General features: G+C 48.0%; 1 protein-coding gene across 2 annotated transcripts in view; it reads left to right on the top strand.

Annotated features, from left to right (window-relative positions):
- The window catches only part of flt4 (fms related receptor tyrosine kinase 4), a 200,076-nt gene that overhangs the window by 75,634 nt on the left and 101,942 nt on the right, over positions 1-22,500 (top strand). For both annotated transcript variants that reach the window (XM_090221227.1, XM_090221226.1), the window contains exon 2: positions 13,585-13,681. In XM_090221227.1, the coding sequence (XP_090077353.1) occupies positions 13,585-13,681 (97 nt within the window). The remainder of the gene's footprint in view (positions 1-13,584; positions 13,682-22,500) is intronic.

Here is a 22,500-nt window from a genome sequence, read left to right as displayed (position 1 = left end):
AACTGCACACTTGTTTGTGTACATACATTTTATAATGTCGTATGTCCCCCAACACTGCTTTCCATCAGTTTGTATAGCAGACCCTCATTCCAAATTGAGTCAAAAGCTTTTTTTGAAGTAAAAGCATTAGAATAATGTTTTGTTTTGTTTGTTTGTCAATAAGGGTATGCATGGTGTATACGTGGTCTGTCATATGGTATTTTGGTAAGAGGCCAATTTCACATTTCCTCTGGACATTGTTTTCACTGAGCAAATGTCTTTCTCTCTCACGTGTTGGCCTTCTTCACCCTTCTCTGGATGGGGGTCCCACTGTTAGGCCTGTACACCCCAGCCAGGCCTGTGTCAACACCTTGGGTTTGCCCTCTATCTCTGTGTATAAACCCTGTGTTTATCTAGAGGTCCCAGGTTTCACACAGAGACCCCCAGGGCAGCCCTGGACAATACAAGCCATGGTGCTTGACCCCTCAGGACCTGGTCTGAATCACACCACCAGGAGCCCTGGACAATACAAGGCATGGTGATTGACCCCTCATGACCTGGTCTGAATCATACCACCAGGAGCCCTGGACAATACAAGGCATGGTGATTGACCCCTCAGGCAGGAATCTATAGAGGGTCGGTGTGAGGCAGGAATCTATAGAGGGCCAGTGTGAGGCAGGAATCTATAGAGGGCCAGTGTGAGGCAGGAATCTATAGAGGATGGTGTGAGGCAGGAATCTATAGAGGGATGGTGTGTGGCAGGAATCTATAGAGGGATGGTGTATGGCAGGAATCTATAGAGGGCCGGTGTGAGGCAGGAATCTATAGAGGGCCAGTGTGAGGCAGGATTCTATAGAGGGATGGTGTGTGGCAGGAATCTATAGAGGGCCAGTGTGAGGCAGGAATCTATAGAGGGAAGGTGTGAGGCAGGAATTTATAGAGGGCCAGTGTGAGGCAGGAATCTATAGAGGGAAGGTGTGAGGCAGGAATTTATAGAGGGCCAGTGTGAGGCAGGAATCTATAGAGGGCAGGTGTGAGGCAGGAATTTATAGAGGGCCAGTGTGAGGCAGGAATCTATAGAGGGCAGGTGTGAGGCAGGAATTTATAGAGGGCCAGTGTGAGGCAGGAATCTATAGAGGGCCAGTGTGAGGCAGGAATCTATAGAGGGCCAGTGTGAGGCAGGAATTTATAGAGGGCCAGTGTGAGGCAGGAATCTATAGAGGGCCAGTGTGAGGCAGGAATCTATAGAGGGCAGGTGTGAGGCAGGTTACCCTCCAGGACCAGGACAATACGAGGCAGGCTGATTGACCACACAGGTCTGGTCTGAATCACACCTACACAGGTTCAGGACAATATGGGGCAGGTTACCCCCCAGGACCTGGACAAAGGCAAGCAGGCGGGCTGACACACCCCTCCAGCCTGGACCTTAAGATGTCAAGATGTCTCAGACAATATGTAGGGAAATACTGTGCTGCTTCTCTGAGTGAGACTGGGCGTAGGGACCCCAATAGGCTGTCCTTGTTCATAGCCCGCTCTACCCAGGTTTAGGGACCCCTATAGGCTGTCCTTGTACATAGTTAGACCAACAGGCGTACATATCTTAGATATCTACAGAAAATACTGAGACTCAGAGCCTGTCCTTGAAAGGAGTGGCCGACATTAGGTGGGAAGACTCCGCTGCGAGAAGGGGCTGGGAGCCATACAATTCACGGACCACCACCTCTTCCCACCTCAGACCCACTCATTGTTTGTTTTCTGTAAAGCCACGCTGGACGAAACGTTATGTCATTCATCCATCCAGCTGGTGTAGGTGCCTGCTTTCATTCCCCAGGTGGTGTAGGTGCCATGCCTGCTTTCATTCCCCAGGTGGTGTAGGTGCCATGCCTGCTTTCATTCCCCAGGTGGTGTAGGTGCCATGCCTGCTTTCATTCCCCAGGTGGTGTAGGTGCCATGCCTGCTTTCATTCCCCAGGTGGTGTAGGTGCCATGCCTGCTTTCATTCCCCAGGTGGCGTAGGTGCCATGCCTGCTTTCATTCCCCAGGTGGTGTAGGTGCCTGCTTTCATTCCCCAGGTGGTGTAGGTGCCATGCCTGCTTTCATTCCCCAGGTGGTGTAGGTGCCATGCCTGCTTTCATTCCCCAGGTGGTGTAGGTGCCATGCCTGCTTTCATTCCCCAGGTGGTGTAGGTGCCATGCCTGCTTTCATTCCCCAGGTGGTGTAGGTGCCATGCCTGCTTTCATTCCCCAGGTGGTGTAGGTGCCATGCCTGCTTTCATTCCCCAGGTGGCGTAGGTGCCATGCCTGCTTTCATTCCCCAGGTGGTGTAGGTGCCATGCCTGCTTTCATTCCCCAGGTGGTGTAGGTGCCATGCCTGCTTTCATTCCCCAGGTGGTGTAGGTGCCATGCCTGCTTTCATTCCCCAGGTGGTGTAGGTGCCATGCCTGCTTTCATTCCCCAGGTGGTGTAGGTGCCATGCCTGCTTTCATTCCCCAGGTGGTGTAGGTGCCATGCCTGCTTTCATTCCCCAGGTGGTGTAGGTGCCATGCCTGCTTTCATTCCCCAGGTGGTGTAGGTGCCATGCCTGCTTTCATTCCCCAGGTGGTGTAGGTGCCATGCCTGCTTTCATTCCCCAGGTGGTGTAGGTGCCATGCCTGCTTTCATTCCCCAGGTGGTGTAGGTGCCATGCCTGCTTTCATTCCCCAGGTGGTTGTAGGTGCCATGCCTGCTTTCATTCCCCAGGTGGTGTAGGTGCCATGCCTGCTTTCATTCCCCAGGTGGTTGTAGGTGCCATGCCTGCTTTCATTCCCCAGGTGGTGTAGGTGCCATGCCTGCTTTCATTCCCCAGGTGGTGTAGGTGCCATGCCTGCTTTCATTCCCCAGGTGGTGTAGGTGCCATGCCTGCTTTCATTCCCCAGGTGGCAAAGGAAGAAACTATTTTATCATGTGGTGTTTGGAAAGCAGGAAAATGAACTGTATTTCTATTTTATTAATTTTTATTTAATTAGGTAAGTCAGTTAAGAAGTGTTATTTACAATGATGGCCTACCAAAAGGCCCCTGCAGGGTCGGGGATTAAAAAATAAAATAATACAATGTAAATATAGGACAAAACACACATCACGACAGAGAGACCTAAGACAACAACACAACATGGTAGCAACACAACATGGTAGTAGCACAAAACATGGTACAAACATTATTGGTCCAGACAACAGCACAAAGGGCAAGAAGGTAGAGACAACAATACATCACGCAGAGCAGCCACAACTGTCAGTAAGAGTGTCCATGATTGAGTCTTGAATGAAGAGATGGAGACAAAACGGTCCAGTTTGAGTATTTGTACCTGGGTCCTTCTCATGCATTCACCAGCAGAGAGATATGATGGATGAGAGTACAATAGGATTGTTCTTATCCTTATCAGTGTCTCATGACAGAGAGAGTGATAAAGTGTGTTTGGAAAGTGTGAAAGGTAAACAAAGCACTTGCAGGGGTAACATCAATAACTTAGACACGTGTACGTTGCTGCCTTTTGATTCACAGTGCAACACAATACACCAGAGATCATCATCTAGATCCAGCTGGAGTGGATGGACGGGGACCGGAACATAGTAATAAAATAATTGTTAGGGCCTCCCGAGTGGCGCAGAGATCTAAGGCACTGGATCGCAGTGCTTGAGGCGTCACTACAGCCCCGGGTTCGATCCCAGGCTGTGTCACAGCCAATCGTGACCGAGACACCCATGAGGCGGCGTATAATTGGCCCAGCACTGTCTGGGTTATGGGGAGGGTTTGGGATTTCCTTGTCCCATTGCGCTCTAGCGACTCCTTGTGGTGGGCCAGGTGCCTGAAAGCTGACTTCGGTTGCCAGTTGGATGGTGTTTCCTCTGACACATTTCCTCTGGTGCGGCTGGCTTCCGGGTTAAGCGGGCAGTGTGTCAAGAAGCAGTGCCGCTTGGCAGGGTTGTATTTCGGAGAACACATGGCTCCCGACCTTTGCCTCTCCCGAGTACGTAGGGGAGTTGCAGCGATGGAACAAGACTGTAACTACCAATTGGAGAGAAAAAGGGAGACAAAATAGAAGACTGCAAATTGACAGCAAGAAGCCCAAACAGATATAATGTTGAACTAAAACATAATGTACATGGCCAGTTGATAGAATGTGTTTGACCAGAGCTAGTACTATAATCAATGTGTTGATAGAACATGTTTTACCAGAGCTAGTACTATAATCAATGTGTTGACAGAATGTCAGTAGTGTTTGACCAGAGTTAGTACTATAATCAATGTGTTGACAGAACGTCAGTAGTGTTTGACCAGAGTTAGTACTATAATCAATGTGTTGACAGAACGTCAGTAGTGTTTGACCAGAGTTAGTACTATAATCAATGTGTTGACAGAACGTCAGTAGTGTTTTACCAGAGTTAGTACTATAATCAATGTGTTGACAGAACGTCAGTAGTGTTTGACCAGAGTTAGTACTATAATCAATGTGTTGACAGAACGTCAGTAGTGTTTGACCAGAGTTAGTACTATAATCAATGTGTTGATAGTAAGTACAACAAAATGCATGCTTTTCAATCGATCGCTGCCCGCACCTGCTCGCCCGTCCAGCATCACTACTCTGGACGGCTCTGACTTATAATACGTTGACAACTACAAATACCTGGGTGTCGACATGGTTAGACTGTAAACTCTCCTTCCAGACTCACATTAAGCTTCTCTAATCCAAAATTAAATCTAGAATCGGCTTCCTATTTCGCAACAAAGCATCCTTCACTCATCCTGCCAAACATACCCTCGCATGGCAATAAATAGGCCATGGTTGCGAAGTAATTACAATATAGAAATTAAACACTGGAATGGTAGATGTGCAGAAGATGAATGTGCCAGTAGAGATACTGGGGTGCAAAGGAGCAAGATAAATAAATACAGTATGGGGATGAGGTAGATAGATGGGCTGTTTACAGATGAGCTATGTACAGGTGCAGTGATCTGTGAGCTGCTCTGACAGCTGGTGCTTAAAGCTAATGAGGGAGATATGAGTCTCCAGCTTCAGTGATTTTTGCAGTTCGTTCCAGTCATTGGCAGCAGAGAACTGGAAGGAAAGGTGACCAAAGGAGGAATTGGCTTTGGCGGTGACGAGTGGGTGCTGCTATGGTGACCAGTGAGCTGCGATAAGGCGGGGCTTTACCTAGCAGAGACTTATAGATGACCTGGAGCCAGTGGGTTCAGCGACGAATATAAAGAGAGAGCCAACCCATGAGAGTGTACAGGTCGCAGTGGTGGGTAGTGTATGGGGCTTTGGTGAAAAAAATGGATGGCACTGTGATAGACTGCATCCAGTTTGTTGAGTAGAGTGTTGGGGGCTATTTTATAGATGACATCGTCGAGGATTGGTAGGATGGTCAGTTTTACGAGGATATGTTTGGCAGGATGAGTGAAGGATGCTTTGTTGCGATATAGGAAGCCGATTCTAGATTTCATTTTGGATTGGAGATGCTTAATGTGAGTCCGGAAGGAGAGTTTACAGTCTAACCAGATACCTTGGTATTTGTAGTTGTCAGAGTCAGAGCCGTCCAGTGTAGTGATGCTAGACGGGCGGGCAGGTGCAGGCAGTGAGCGATTGAATAGCATGCATGTCACGTTCTGACCTCTATTTCCTTTGTGTTGTATTTATTTAGTATGGTCAGGGCGTGAGTTGGGTGGGCAGTCTATGTTTGTTTTTCTATGTTGTGGGGCAGTTCTATGTTTTCGGCCTAGTATGGTTCTCAATCAGAGGCAGGTGTCATTAGTTGTCTCTGATTGAGAATCATACTTAGGTAGCCTGGGTTTCACTGTGTGTTTGTGGGTGATTGTTCCTGTCTTTGTGTCGTGTTCACCAGATAGGCTGTATTAGGTTTTGAGTTCTCACGTTTCTTGTTTTTTCGTTAGTTTGTTCTTGTATAGTGTCGTAAATAAAGTACAATGAACAACCACCACGCTGCGCTTTGGTCCGCCTCAACTTCACAAGAAGAGAATCGTTACAGAATCACCCACCACAACAGGACCAAGCGGTGTGGTAATGGGCAACGGAAAAAGCAGCAGCAGGAGCAGCGCGAGGAGGTATGGACATGGGAGGAGGAATTAGACGGAAGAGGACCCTGGGCTCAGCCAGGAGAATATCGCCGTCCCAAAGAAGAACTGGAGGCGGCGAAAGCGGAGAGGCGCTGGTATGAGGAGGCAGCGCGGCGTCGTGGATGGAAGCCCGGGAGTCAGCCCCAAAAATTTCTTGGGGGGGGGCTAACAGGGAGTATGGCTACGCCAGGTAGGAGACCTGAGCCAACTTCCTGTGGTTACCGGGGGGCTGGAGAGACCGGGCAGGCACCGTGTTATGCTGTGGAGCGCACGGTGTCCCCAGTGCGGGTGCACAGCCCGGTGCGGTACATTCCAGCTCCGCGTATCGGCCGGGCTAGAGTGGGCATCGAGCCAAGTGCCATGAAGCCGGCTCTACGCATCTGGTCTCCAGTGCGTCTCCTTGGGCCGGCTTACATGGCACCAGCCTTGCGCACGGTGTCCCCGGTTCGCCTGCATAGCCCAGTGCGGGCTATTCCACCTCGCCGCACTGGCAGGGCGACCGGGACCATTCAACCGGGTAAGGTTGGGCAGGCTCGGTGCTCAAGAGCTCCAGTGCGCCTGCACGGCCCGGTCTATCCGTCACCACCTCCACGCACCAGCCCTCCGGTGGCAGCTCCCCGTACCAGGCTGTCTCTCCGGCCCATCCTTGCAGGGGCTCTCTCCTCTCCAGCGCTGCCGGAGTCTCCCGCCTCTCCGGCGCTACCAGAGCGTTCCTCCTCTCCAGTGCTGCCGGAGTCTCCCACCTGTTCGGCGCTAGGAGAGCTACTCAGCCCAACGTTGCCGGAGCTTCCCGTCTGCCCAGCGCCGCCAGCGCCGCCCGTCTGCCCAGCGCCGCCAGTGCCGCCCGTCTGCCCAGCGCCGCCAGTGCCGCCCGTCTGCCCAGCGCCGCCAGTGCCGCCCGTCTGCCCAGCGCCGCCAGTGCCGCCCGTCTGCCCAGCGCCGCCAGTGCCGCCCGTCTGCCCAGCGCCGCCAGCGCCGCCCGTCTGCCCAGCGCCGCCAGTGCCGCCCGTCTGCCCAGCGCCGCCAGTGCCGCCCGTCAGCCAGGGGCCGCCAGTGCCGCCCGTCAGCCAGGGGCCGCCAGTGCCGCCCGTCAGCCAGGGGCCGCCAGTGCCGCCCGTCAGCCAGGGGCCGCCAGTGCCGCCCGTCAGCCAGGGGCCGCCAGTGCCGCCAGTCAACCAGGGGCCGCCAGTGCCGCCAGTCAGCCCAGCGCCAGCGCCGCCAGTCAACCAGGGGCCGCCAGTGCCGCCAGTCAGCCCAGCGCCAGCGCCGCCAGTCAACCAGGGGCCGCCAGTGCCGCCAGTCAGCCAGGGGCCGCCAGTCAGCCAGGGGCCGCCAGTGCCGCCAGTCAGCCAGGGGCCGCTAGAGCCCCTCCGCCCGGAGCAGCTGCCCCTCTGTCCCGAGCAGCTGTCCCTCTGTCCCGAGCAGCTGTCCCTCTGTCCCGAGCAGCTGTCCCTCTGTCCCGAGCAGCTGTCCCTCTGTCCCGAGCAGCTGTCCCTCTGTCCCGAGAAGCTGCCCCTCTGTCCCAAGCAGCCCCTCTGTCCAGTGGGGTCATTGAGAGGGGTGGGCATGGTGAGTAAGCCACGGAGGCGGACAATAAGGCGGACTAAGACAATGGCGAAGTGGGGTCCGCGTCCCGCGCCAGAGCCGCCACCGCGGACAGACGCCCACCCAGACCCTCCCCTATAGGTCAAGGTTTTGCGGCCGGAGTCCGCACCTTTGGGGGGGGGTACTGTCACGTTCTGACCTCTATTTCCTTTGTGTTGTATTTATTTAGTATGGTCAGGGCGTGAGTTGGGTGGGCAGTCTATGTTTGTTTTTCTATGTTGTGGGGCAGTTCTATGTTTTCGGCCTAGTATGGTTCTCAATCAGAGGCAGGTGTCATTAGTTGTCTCTGATTGAGAATCATACTTAGGTAGCCTGGGTTTCACTGTGTGTTTGTGGGTGATTGTTCCTGTCTTTGTGTCGTGTTCACCAGATAGGCTGTATTAGGTTTTGAGTTCTCACGTTTCTTGTTTTTTCGTTAGTTTGTTCTTGTATAGTGTCGTAAATAAAGTACAATGAACAACCACCACGCTGCGCTTTGGTCCGCCTCAACTTCACAAGAAGAGAATCGTTACAATGCATTTAGTTTTACTTGCGTTTAAGAGCAGTTGGAGGCCACGGAAGGAGAGTTGTATGGCATTGAAGCTTGTCTGGAGGTTAGTTAACACAGTGTCCAAAGAGAGGCCAGAAGTATACATAATGGTGTCATCTGCGTAGAGGTGGATCAGAGAATCACCAGCAGCAAGAGCGACATCATTGATGTATACAGAGAAGAGAGTTGGCCCGAGAATTTAACCCTGTGGCACCCCCATAGAGACTGTCAGAGGTCCGGACAACAAGCCCTCCGATTTGACACACTAACCTCTATCAGATAAGTAGTTGGTAAACCAGGCGAGGCAATCATTTCAGAAACCAAGGCTGTCGAGTCTGCCAATAAGAATGTTGTGATTGACAGAGTCGAAAGCCTTGGCCAGGTTGATGAATACAGCTGCACAGTAATGTCTCTTATCAATGGCGGTTATGATATCATGTAGGACCTTGAGCGTGGCTGAGGTGCACGCATGATCAGCTCTGAAACCAGATTGCATAGAGGAGAAGGCACAGTGGGATTCGAAATAGTCGGTTATCTGTTTGTTATCTTGGCTTTCGAAGACCTTAGAAAGACAGGGTAGGATAGATATAGGTCTGTAGCAGTTTGGGTCTAGAGTGTCACCCCCTTTGAAGATGGGGATGACCGCGGCAGCTTTCCAAACTTTGGGAATCTCAGACGATACGGAAGAGAGGTTGAACAGGCTGGTAATAGGGGTTGCAAAAATTTTGGCAGATCATTTTAGAACGAGAGGGTCCAGATTGTCTATCCCGGTTGATTTGTAGTGGTCCAGATTTTGCAGCTCTTTTAGAACATCAGCTATCTGGATTTGGGTGATGGAGAAAAGGTGGGGGCTTGGGCGGGTTGCTGTGGAGGGTGCCGGGCAGTTGAACGGTGTAGGGGTAGCCAGGTGGAAAGCATGGCCAGCCGTAGAGAAATGCTTATTGAAATTCTCAATATACACGGCTGTGACTATAACCGAAGAGAATTCTCTTGGGAGGTAATACGGTCAGCATTTGATTGTGAGATATTCTAGTGAACAAAAGGACTTTGAGAGCCTGTACGTTATCACAATCACACCATAAGTAGTTAATCATGAAACATACACCACCGCCTTTCTACATCCTGGAGAGTTCTTTATTCCCATCTGCATGATGTACTGAGAACCCAGCTGGCTGTCTGGACGATGACAATATATCTGAAGAGAGCCTTGATTTTATGAAACAGAGTATGTTGCAGTCCCTGATGTCTCCCTGGATCCTCGCCCTGAGCTCATCTACTGTATTGTCCAGAGACTGAACATTAGTTTTTTCCGGCTGTATGTAATAACACAAAAAAAACGTTGTCTAATAATGTAAAAAAACAAAAACAATTTAGGAGCTAGAAACAGAGCTGCCATGTCTGTCAGCGTCATTTCAGTTGAATGTATTAATTTGTACAACTGACTTGGTTTCCCCCTTCCCCTACTTATGGCCTACTCCATGCTAATAGGAGTACAGGCAGAGCTGCCACTGAGATAAACCCTAACTAACCCTAATCAACTCTGACTCTGTAGCTGAGCATAAAATATTTACATCACATGTCTCTATGTCTCTATTGTTGCTCCGTGGGCAGCAGGATGTGAGGAATGTGGTCGTGTCTGTACAATGTCCTGTCCGTCCAGAAAACAACTGGATTATCATGAAGTCCATTAAGTGATGTTTGTGAAATCATCCTAGTGCTCTTCTCTCAGCGCACGAAAGAATGAATGTGGTTTGGTCTTCTCTGTCTCTTATGTCACAGCCCCTCTAGAACGTGTCAGAGTCTTTATGAATCTCTCCACGTTTCTAAATACCTCTATTGTGAAGGAGGACAATGACTCAAATAAGTAGCTAGGGTTTTTTGTCATTTTCTGAAAATTGGTGGAGGCCTAATAGCATTTTCCATGGGAAATTACCCTCAAACAGTGTGTCTGAAATTACCCCCCCCCCCCCCTCCCCCTCAGTGGTTAGTAACAACCTCACACTGTAGATTGAATAGTACTGCAACATTTTGCCTGAGAGACCAATGTGAGAAATGTCCATCATAAGAGAGCTATGCTGCTGGGCTCACCTTTTAGCCTGCGGTCCATAAGTATCAATCACAGCTGTCCTGCTGGGCCCACCTTCTAGCCTGCAGCCAAAGAGTCAATCAGAGCTGTCCTGCTGTGCGGAGGCTTCTGGGAAACACAGCTCTTATGATCAACGTTTCTCACTTTGGTCTCAGGCAAAACTGTGAGGGAGCTACAAACCACTGGAATAGCCTGGAGGAATGATATGTAGAATGAGGGGAGAGACGGCTGAGGTAATGTCAGAAACACCAAGAGGGAGCTACAAACCACTGGGATAGCCTGGAGGAATGATATGTAGAATGAGGGGAGAGACGGCTGAGGTAATGTCAGAAACACCAAGAGGGAGCTACAAACCACTGGGATAGCCTGGAGGAATGATATGTAGAATGAGGGGAGAGAAGGCTGAGGTAATGTCAGAAACACCAGGAGGGAGCTACAAACCACTGGGATAGCCTGGAGGAATGATATGTAGAATGAGGGGAGAGACGGCTGAGGTAATGTCAGAAACACCAAGAGGGAGCTACAAACCACTGGAAGATTTGTATGAAACCTCAGAGGTTAATAAATAATAAGCTGATTTGTTTATTTGTATAAACAGAACTAGAACAGTGGATATTGTTAACATTGATGAAAGCCCTAACGTGGTCAGCTCTCCTTCTGTCTGTCTATACACACCATCCTGTATAACTACTGTCTATACACACCATCCTTTTTAACTACTGTCTATACACACCATCCTATATAACTACTGTCTATACACACCATCCTATATAACTACTGTCTATACACACCATCCTTTTTAACTACTGTCTATACACACCATCCTATATAACTACTGTCTATACTGTCTATACACACCATCCTATATAACTACTGTCTATACTGTCTATACACACCATCCTATATAACTACTGTCTATACACAACATCCTATATAACTACTGTCTATACTGTCTATACACACCATCCTATATAACTACTGTCTATACACACCATCCTATATAACTACTGTCTATACTGTCTATACACACCATCCTATATAACTACTGTCTATACACAACATCCTATATAACTACTGTCTATACTGTCTATACACACCATCCTATATAACTACTGTCTATACACACCATCCTATATAACTACTGTCTATACACACCATCCTATATAACTGCTGTCTATACACACCATCCTTTATAACTACTGTCTATACACACCATATAGGAGGGTGTGTATAGACAGTAGTTATATAGGATGGTGTGTATAGACAGTAGTTATATAGGATGGTGTGTATAGACAGTATAGACAGTAGTTATATAGGAGGGTGTGTATAGAAGCTTGGCACACCTGTATTTGGGGAGTTTCTCTCATTCTCCTCTGCAGATCCTCTCACGCTCTGTCAGGTTGGATGGGGAGCGTTGCTGCTCAGATATTTTCAGGTCTCTCCAGAGATGTTCGATCGGGTTCAAGTCCGGGCTCTGGATGGGCCACTCAAAGACATTCAGAGACTAGTCCCGAAACCACTCCTGCGTTGTCTTGGCTGTGTCGTTGTCCTGTTGGAAGGTGAACCTTCACCCCAGTCTGAGGTCCTGAGAGCTCTGGAGCAGGTTTTCATCAAGGATCACTTTGCTCAGTTTGTCTTTCCCTCAATCCTGACTAGTCTCCCAGTCCCTGCTGCTGAAAAACATCCCCACAGCATGATGCTGCCACCACCATGCTTCACCATAGGGATGGTGCCAGGTTTCCTCCAGACATGACGCTTGGCATTCAGGCCAAAGAGTTCCTTCTTAGTTTCATCAGAACAGAGAATCTTGTTTCTCATGGTCTGAGAGTCTTTTAAGTGCCTTTTGGCAAACTCCAAGAGGACTGTCATGTTCCTTTTACTGAGGAGTGGCTTCTGTCTGGCCACTCTACCATAAAGGCCTGATTGGTGGTGCGCTACAGAGATGGTTGTCCTTCTAGAAGGTTCTCCTATCTCCACAGAGGAACTCTGGAGCTCTGTCAGAGTGAACATCGGGGTTCTTTGTAACCTCCCTGACCAAGGCCCTTCTCCCCTGATTACTCAGTTTGGCCGGGCGAACAGCTCAAGGAAGAGTCTTAGTGGTTCCAAACGTCTTCCATTTAAGAATAATGTTCTTGGGGACCTTCAATGCTGCAGACATTTTTTTGGTACCCTTCCCCAGATCTGTGCCTCGACAATTTCTTTGACCTCATGTCTTGGTTTTTGCTCTGACATGCACTGTCAACTGTTGGACCTATAGACAGGTGTGTGCCTTTCCAAATAATGTCCAATCAATTGAATTTACCACAGGTGGACTCCAAGATGGTGGACTCTATTTAAGTTGTAGAAACATCTCAAGGGTGAGCTCAATTGAGTCTCATATCAAAGGGTCTGAGTACTTATGTATGTAAATAAGGTATTTCGGGTTTTTATTTGTTAGAAATTTGCAAAAATGGGGTATTGTGATGTCATTATGGGGGTATTGTGATGCCATTATGGGGTATTGTGATGTCATTATGGGGGTATTGTGATGTCATTATGGGGGTATTGTGATGCCATTATGGGGTCATGTGTGTAGATTGGATTAAATAAAAAACAATTCCTCATCATTTTAGAATAAGTCTGTAACGTAAAATGAGGGAAGGGGTCTGAATACCTTCGTAATGCCCTGTGTGTGTATCGCTATATCTCTATATTTCCCTGAGCTACGTGTAATATAATGACATGATTTGGTTGGTGCATCCTGTTGGGTTGATCCTGATCAGCGAATAGATAGAGATGGCACTACGATTTGGTTGGTGCATCCTGTTGGGTTGAGATCCTGATCAGCGAATAGATAGAGATGGTACTATGATTTGGTTGGTGCATCCTGTTGGGTTGAGATCCTGATCAGCGAATAGATAGAGATGGTACTATGATTTGGTTGGTGCATCCTGTTGGGTTGATCCTGATCAGCGAATAGATAGAGATGGCACTATGATTTGGTTGGTGCATCCTGTTGGGTTGAGATCCTGATCAGCGAATAGATAGAGATGGTACTATGATTTGGTTGGTGCATCCTGTTGGGTTGAGATCCTGATCAGCGAATAGATAGAGATGGTACTATGATTTGGTTGGTGCATCCTGTTGGGTTGATCCTGATCGGCGTGACATTAAGGGGGTTTGACAGTCTTTTTAAACCAATACACACTAATTTACCTCTGTGGGAATCTGTTTCTCATCAAATCAGTGTTTTGAGTGTCAGCGTCCAATCATATGACTTTGTTTTGTTCCCTCAGGGTTGGTGATTGGCTATTCTATGACTCCGCCCACCCTTGACAGCCCCAAAGAAGACCTTGTGATCCACGCAGATGAAACACTGACCATTACATGCAGGTAGAGTACTGTCTCTCTGTCTCTCTGTCCATTACATGTAGGTAGAGAACTGTCTCTCTGTCTCTCTGTCCATTACATGTAGGTAGAGTACTGTCTCTCTGTCTCTCTGTCCATTACATGTAGGTAGAGTACTGTCTCTCTGTCTCTCTGTCCATTACATGCAGGTAGAGTACTGTCTCTCTGTCTCTCTGTCCATTACATGTAGGTAGAGTACTGTCTCTCTGTCTCTCTGTCTCTCTGACCATTACATGCAGGTAGAGTACTGTCTCTCTGTCTCTCTGTCTCTCTGACCATTACATGCAGGTAGAGTACTGTCTCTCTGTCTCTCTGTCTCTCTGTCCATTACATGTAGGTAGAGTACTGTCTCTCTGTCTCTCTGTCCATTACATGCAGGTAGAGTACTGTCTCTCTGTCTCTCTGTCCATTACATGTAGGTAGAGTACTGTCTCTCTGTCTCTCTGTCTCTCTGACCATTACATGTAGGTAGAGTACTGTCTCTCTGTCTCTCTGTCTCTCTGACCATTACATGCAGGTAGAGTACTGTCTCTCTGTCTCTCTGTCCATTACATGTAGGTAGAGTACTGTCTCTCTGTCCATTACATGTAGGTAGAGTACTGTCTCTCTGTCCATTACATGTAGGTAGAGTACTGTCTCTCTGTCTCTCTGTCTCTCTGACCATTACATGCAGGTAGAGTACTGTCTCTCTGTCCATTACATGCAGGTAGAGTACTGTCTCTCTGTCTCTCTGTCCATTACATGTAGGTAGAGTACTGTCTCTCTGTCTCTCTGTCCATTACATGTAGGTAGAGTATTGTCTCTCTGTCTCTCTGTCCATTACATGTAGGTAGAGTACTGTCTCTCTGTCTCTCTGTCCATTACATGTAGGTAGAGTACTGTCGCTCTGTCTCTCTGTCCATTACATGAAGGTAGAGTATTGTCTCTCTGTCTCTCTGTCCATTACATGTAGGTAGAGTACTGTCTCTCTGTGCATTACATGTAGGTAGAGTACTGTCTCTCTGTCTCTCTGTCCATTACATGTAGGTAGAGTACTGTCTCTCTGTCTCTCTGTCCATTACATGTAGGTAGAGTACTGTCTCTCTGTCCATTACATGTAGGTAGAGTACTGTCTCTCTGTCCATTACATGTAGGTGGAGTACTGTCTCTCTGTCCATTACATGTAGGTAGAGTACTGTCTCTCTGTCTCTCTGTCCATTACATGTAGGTAGAGTACTGTCGCTCTGTCTCTCTGTCCATTACATGAAGGTAGAGTATTGTCTCTCTGTCTCTCTGTCCATTACATGTAGGTAGAGTACTGTCTCTCTGTCCATTACATGTAGGTAGAGTACTGTCTCTCTGTCTCTCTGTCTCTCTGACCATTACATGTAGGTAGAGTACTGTCTCTCTGTCCATTACATGTAGGTAGAGTACTGTCTCTCTGTCCATTACATGTAGGTAGAGTACTGTCTCTCTGTCCATTACATGTAGGTAGAGTACTGTCTCTCTGTCTCTCTGTCCATTACATGTAGGTAGAGTACTGTCTCTCTGTCTCTCTGTCCATTACATGTAGGTAGAGTACTGTCGCTCTGTCTCTCTGTCCATTACATGAAGGTAGAGTATTGTCTCTCTGTCTCTCTGTCCATTACATGTAGGTAGAGTACTGTCTCTCTGTCCATTACATGTAGGTAGAGTACTGTCTCTCTGTCTCTCTGACCATTACATGTAGGTAGAGTACTGTCTCTCTGTCCATTACATGTAGGTAGAGTACTGTCTCTCTGTCCATTACATGTAGGTAGAGTACTGTCTCTCTGTCTCTCTGTCCATTACATGTAGGTAGAGTACTGTCTCTCTGTCTCTCTGTCCATTACATGTAGGTAGAGTACTGTCTCTCTGTCCATTACATGTCGGTAGAGAAGCTTTGATCATTTGAAAAAGCTTTGTAGTGTTCGGGCAAAATCCAAAACGTGCACCCCTTGGGGTCCCGAGGACCGAGTTTGGGAAACGCTCTCTTAACACCACTGAAAATAGCTCCATTTTAAAATCTCATACTAAACAACTTAAACCAAGTAGAAAAGATAATGGAACTGTATATACAGGTGAAGTCAGAAGTTTACATACACTTAGGTTGTAGTCATTAAAACTCGTTTTTCAACAACTCCACAAATTTCTTGTTCACAAACTATAGTTTTGGCAAGTCGGTTAGGACATCGAACTTGTGCATGACACAAGTCATTTTTATAACAATTGTTTACAGACAGATTATTTAACTTATAATTCACTGTATCACAATTCCAGTGGGTCAGAAGTTTACATACACTAAGTTGACTGTGCCTTTAAACAGCTTGGACAATTCCAGAGAATGATGTCATGCCTTTAGAAGCTTCTGATAGGCTAATTGACATCATTTGAGTCAATTGGAGGTGTACCTTTGGATGTATTTCAAGGCTAAGGTCAAACTCAGTGCCTCTTTGCTTGACATCATGGAAAAATCAAAAGAAATCAGCCAAGACCTCATAAAATTGTTTTACTTCCACAAGTCTGGTTCATCCTTGGGAGCAATTTACAAACGTCTGAAGGTACCACGTTCATCTGTACAAACAATCGTACCCAAGTATGAACACCATGGGACCACGCAGCCGTCATACCGCTCAGGAAGGAGACGTCTTCTGTCTCCTAGAGATGAACATACTTTGGTGCGAAAAGTGCAAATCAATCCCAGAATAACAGCAAAGGACCTTGTGAAGATGCTGGAGGAAACACTTAATGGAGAAATGTCCTCTGGTCTGATGAAACAAAAAGAGAACTGTTTGGCCATAATGACCATTGTTATGTTTGGAGGAAAAAGGGGGAGGCTTGCAAGCCGAAGAACACCATCCCAACCGTGAAGCAAGGGGGTGGCAGCATCATATTGTGGGGGTGCTTTGCTGCAGGAGCCACGTGTGCACTTCACAAAATAGATGGGGAAGGAAAATTATGTGGATATTTTGAAGCAACATCTCAAGACATCAGTCTTAACGTTTTGTCGCAAATGGGTCTTCCAAATGGACAATGACCTCAAGCATACTTCCAAAGTTGTGGCAAAATGGCTTAAGGACAACAAAGTCAAGGTATTGGAGTGGCCACCGCAATGCCCTGACCTCAATCCAATAGAAGATTTGTGAGCAGAACTGAAAAAGCGTGTGCGAGCAAGGAGGCCTACAAACCTGACTCAGTTACACCAGCTCTGTCGGGATGAATGGGCCAAAATTCACCCAACTTATTGTGGGAAGCTTGTGGAAGGATACCTGAAACGTTTGACCCAAGTTAAACAATTTAAAGGCAATGCTACCAAATACTAATTGAGTGTATGTAAACTTCTCACCCACTGGTAATGTGATGAAAGAAATAAAAGCTGAAATAAATCATTCTCTCTACTATTATTCTGACATTTCACATTCTTAAAATAAAGTGATGATCCTAACTGACCTAAACAGGGAATTTTTGCTAGGATTAATTGTCAGGAATTGTGAAAAACTGAGTTTAAATGTATTTGGCTAAGGTGTATGTAAACTTCTGACTTCAACTGTATATATATTTATGATAGCCAACAATCAACTAAATAAAAGCTAGACAATCAGGCCCCCATTGGTTTTGTAATGTTTGAGCATAAGAACACAGCATTAGCCATGTCAAAATGTATCTCAGGTCAATGTCAAAATGTCTCTCAGTTTAGGGTTAGGGGTTAGGGGTTAGTGTTAGGGGTTAGGGGTTAGTGTTAGGGGTTAGGGGTTAGTGTTAGGGGTTAGGGGTTAGGGGTTAGGGTTAGGGTTAGGGTTAGGAGTTAGGGGTTAGTGTTAGGGGTTAGGGGTTAGGGTTAGGGGTTAGGGTTAGGGTTAGGAGTTAGGGGTTAGTGTTAGGGGTTAGGGTTAGGGGTTAGGGTTAGGAGTTAGGGGTTAGTGTTAGGGGTTAGGGTTAGGGGTTAGGGTTAGGGTTAGGGTTTAGATTTAGGGGTTAGGGTTAGGGTTTAGGGTTAGGGTTAGAGGTTAGTGTTATGGGTTAGGGTTAGGGGTTAGGGTTAGGGTTAGAGGTTAGCGTTATGGTTTAGGGTTAGGGGTTAGGGTTAGGGGTTAGAGGTTAGTGTTATGGTTTAGGGTTAGGGGTTAGGGTTAGGGGTTAGAGGTTAGTGTTATGGGTTAGAGGTTAGCGGTTAGGGTTATGGGTTAGAGGTTAGGGGTTAGGGTTAGAGGTTAGGGTTAGGGTTAGGGTTAGGGTTAGAGGTTAGCGTTAGGGTTAGAGGTTAGGGTTAGGGGTTAGTGTTATGGGTTAGAGGTTAGGGGTTAGGGTTAGAGGTTAGGGGTTAGGTTTAGAGGTTAGGGTTAGGGTTAGGGGTTAGTGTTATGGGTTAGAGGTTAGGGGTTAGGGTTAGAGGTTAGGGGTTAGGTTTAGAGGTTAGGGGTTAGGTTTAGAGGTTAGGGGTTAGGTTTAGAGGTTAGGGTTAGGTGCCTTGAAGGAAAACAGTTTGGGAACCCCTTCCGGCGCCGACAGAGATGGCCGCCTCGCTTCGCGTTCCTAGGAAACTATGCAGTTTTTTGTTTTTTTACGTGTTATTTCTTACATTAGTACCCCAGGTCATCTTAGGTTTCATTACATACAGTCGAGAAGAACTACTGAATATAAGATCAGCATCAACTCACCATCAGTACGACCAAGAATATGTTTTTCGCGACGCGGATCCTGTGTTCTGCCTTACAAACAGGACAACGGAGTGGATCCTATGCAGCGACCCAAAAAAACTACTCCGAAAGAGAGGGAAACGAGGCGGTCTTCTGGTCAGACTCCGGAGACGGGCACAGCGCGCACCACTCCCTAGCATTCTTCTTGCCAATGTCCAGTCTCTTGACAACAAGGTTGATGAAATCCGAGCAAGGGTAGCATTCCAGAGGGACATCAGAGACTGTAACGTCCTTTGCTTCACTGAAACATGGCTCACTGGAGAGACGCTATCCGAAGCGGTGCAGCCAACGGGTTTCTCCACACATCGCGCAGACAGAAACAAACATCTTTCTGGTAAGAAAGATGACACCCTAGACCCACTCCAATTTGCTTACCGCCCAAATAGGTCCACAGACGATGCAATCTCAACCACACTGCACACCGCCCTAACCCATCTGGACAAGAGGAATACCTATGTGAGAATGCTGTTCATTGACTACAGCTCGGCATTCAACACCATAGTACCCTCCAAGCTCGTCATCAAGCTCGAGACCCTGGGTCTCGACCCCGCCCTGTGCAACTGGGTACTGGACTTCCTGACGGGCCGCCCCCAGGTGGTGAGGGTAGGCAACAACATCTCCTCCCCGCTGATCCTCAACACTGGGGCCCCACAAGGGTGCGTTCTGAGCCCTCTCCTGTACTCCCTGTTCACCCACGACTGCGTGGCCACGCACGCCTCCAACTCAATCATCAAGTTTGCGGACGACACAACAGTGGTAGGCTTGATTACCAACAACGACGAGACGGCCTACAGGGAGGAGGTGAGGGCCCTCGGAGTGTGGTGTCAGGAAAATAACCTCACACTCAACGTCAACAAAACTAAGGAGATGATTGTGGACTTCAGGAAACAGCAGAGGGAACACCCCCCTATCCACATCGATGGAACAGTAGTGGAGAGGGTAGCAAGTTTTAAGTTCCTCGGCATACACATCACAGACAAACTGAATTGGTCCACTCACACAGACAGCATTGTGAAGAAGGCGCAGCAGCGCCTCTTCAACCTCAGGAGGCTGAAGAAATTTGGCTTGTCACCAAAAGCACTCACAAACTTCTACAGATGCACAATCGAGAGCATCCTGGCGGGCTGTATCACCGCCTGGTACGGCAACTGCTCCGCCCTCAACCGTAAGGCTCTCCAGAGGGTGGTGAGGTCTGCACAACGCATCACCGGGGGCAAACTACCTGCCCTCCAGGACACCTACACCACCCGATGTCACAGGAAGGCCATAAAGATCATCAAGGACATCAACCACCCGAGCCACTGCCTGTTCACCCCGCTATCATCCAGAAGGCGAGGTCAGTACAGGTGCATCAAAGCTGGGACCGAGAGACTGAAAAACAGCTTCTATCTCAAGGCCATCAGACTGTTAAACAGCCACCACTAACATTGAGTGGCTGCTGCCAACACACTGACACTGACTCAACTCCAGCCACTTTAATAATGGGAATTGATGGGAAATGATGTAAATATATCACTAGCCACTTTAAACAATGCTACCTTATATAATGTTACTTACCCTACATTATTCATCTCATATGCATACGTATATACTGTACTCTATATCATCGACTGTATCCTTATGTAATACATGTATCACTAGCCACTTTAAACTATGCCACTTTGTTTACATACTCATCTCATTTGTACATACTGTACTCGATACCATCTACTGTATCTTGCCTATGCTGCTCTGTACCATCACTCATTCATATATCCTTATGTACATATTCTTTATCCCCTTACACTGTGTACAAGACAGTAGTTTTGGAATTGTTAGTTAGATTACTTGTTGGTTATTACTGCATTGTCGGAACTAGAAGCACAAGCATTTCGCTACACTCGCATTAACATCTGCTAACCATGTGTATGTGACAAATAAAATTTGATTTGATTTGAAGAGGGGAGGGGGCGTATGCCTCATGGCCAACGTGACATGGTGTGATGAAAGAAACATACAGGAACTCAAATCCTTCTGTTCACCTGATTTAGAATTCCTCACAATCAAATGTAGACCGCATTATCTACCAAGAGAATTCTCTTCGATTATAATCACAGCCGTATATATCCCCCCCCAAGCAGACACATCGATGGCTCTGAACGAACTTTATTTAACTCTCTGCAAACTGGAAACAATTTATCCGGAGGCTGCATTCATTGTAGCTGGGGATTTTAACAAGGCTAATCTGAAAACAAGACTCCCCAAATTTTATCAGCATATCGATTGCGCAACCAGGGGAGGAAAGACCTTGGACCATTGTTACTCTAACTTCCGCGACGCATATAAGGCCCTGCCCCGCCCCCCTTTCGGAAAAGCTGACCACGACTCCATTTTGTTGATCCCTGCCTACAGACAGAAACTAAAACAAGAGGCTCCCACGCTGAGGTCTGTCCAACGCTGGTCCGACCAAGCTGACTCCACACTCCAAGACTGCTTCCATCACGTGGACTGGGAGATGTTTCGTATTGCGTCAGATAACAACATTGACGAATACGCTGATACGGTGTGCGAGTTCATTAGAACGTGCGTTGAAGATGTCGTTCCCATAGCAACGATTAAAACATTCCCTAACCAGAAACCGTGGATTGATGGCAGCATTCGTGTGAAACTGAAAGCGCGAACCACTGCTTTTAATCAGGGCAAGGTGTCTGGTAACATGACCGAATACAAACAGTGCAGCTATTCCCTCCGCAAGGCTATCAAACAAGCTAAGCGCCAGTACAGAGACAAAGTAGAATCTCAATTCAACGGCTCAGACACAAGAGGCATGTGGCAGGGTCTACAGTCAATCACGGACTACAGGAAGAAATCCAGCCCAGTCACGGACCAGGATGTCTTGCTCCCAGGCAGACGAAATAACTTTTTTGCCCGCTTTGAGGACAATACAGTGCCACTGACACGGCCTGCAATGAAAACATGCGGTCTCTCCTTCACTGCAGCCGAGGTGAGTAAGACATTTAAACGTGTTAACCCTCGCAAGGCTGCAGGCCCAGATGGCATCCCCAGCTGCGCCCTCAGAGCATGCGCAGACCAGCTGGCCGGTGTGTTTACGGACATATTCAATCAATCCCTATACCAGTCTGCTGTTCCCACATGCTTCAAGAGGGCCACCATTGTTCCTGTTCCCAAGAAAGCTAAGGTAACTGAGCTAAATGACTACCGCCCCGTAGCACTCACATCCGTCATCATGAAGTGCTTTGAGAGACTAGTCAAGGACCATATCACCTCCACCCTACCTGACACCCTAGACTCACTCCAATTTGCTTACCGCCCAAATAGGTCCACAGACGATGCAATCTCAACCACACTGCACACTGCCCTAACCCATCTGGACAAGAGGAATACCTATGTGAGAATGCTGTTCATCGACTACAGCTCGGCATTCAACACCATAGTACCCTCCAAGCTCGTCATCAAGCTCGAGACCCTGGGTCTCGACCCCGCCCTGTGCAACTGGGTACTGGACTTCCTGACGGGCCGCCCCCAGGTGGTGAGGGTAGGCAACAACATCTCCTCCCCGCTGATCCTCAACACTGGGGCCCCACAAGGGTGCGTTCTGAGCCCTCTCCTGTACTCCCTGTTCACCCACGACTGCGTGGCCACGCACGCCTCCAACTCAATCATCAAGTTTGCGGACGACACAACAGTGGTAGGCTTGATTACCAACAACGATGAGACGGCCTACAGGGAGGAGGTGAGGGCCCTCGGAGTGTGGTGTCAGGAAAACAACCTCACACTCAACGTCAACAAAACTAAGGAGATGATTGTGGACTTCAGGAAACAGCAGAGGGAACACCCCCCTATCCACATCGATGGAACAGTAGTGGAGAGGGTAGCAAGTTTTAAGTTCCTCGGCATACACATCACAGACAAACTGAATTGGTCCACTCACACAGACAGTATCGTGAAGAAGGCGCAGCAGCGCCTCTTCAACCTCAGGAGGCTGAAGAAATTCGGCTTGTCACCAAAAGCACTCACAAACTTCTACAGATGCACAATCGAGAGCATCCTGGCGGGCTGTATCACCGCCTGGTATGGCAACTGCACCGCCCTCAACCGTAAGGCTCTCCA

The sequence above is a fragment of the Oncorhynchus mykiss genome, chromosome 25 (genome assembly GCF_057628025.1).
Source record: "Oncorhynchus mykiss isolate SJ-2025 chromosome 25, ASM5762802v1, whole genome shotgun sequence".
In the NCBI taxonomy this organism is placed as follows: Eukaryota; Metazoa; Chordata; class Actinopteri; order Salmoniformes; family Salmonidae; genus Oncorhynchus; species Oncorhynchus mykiss.
Note: the sequence above shows the minus strand (reverse complement) of the source record. Positions and strands in the feature narration are given on the sequence as shown.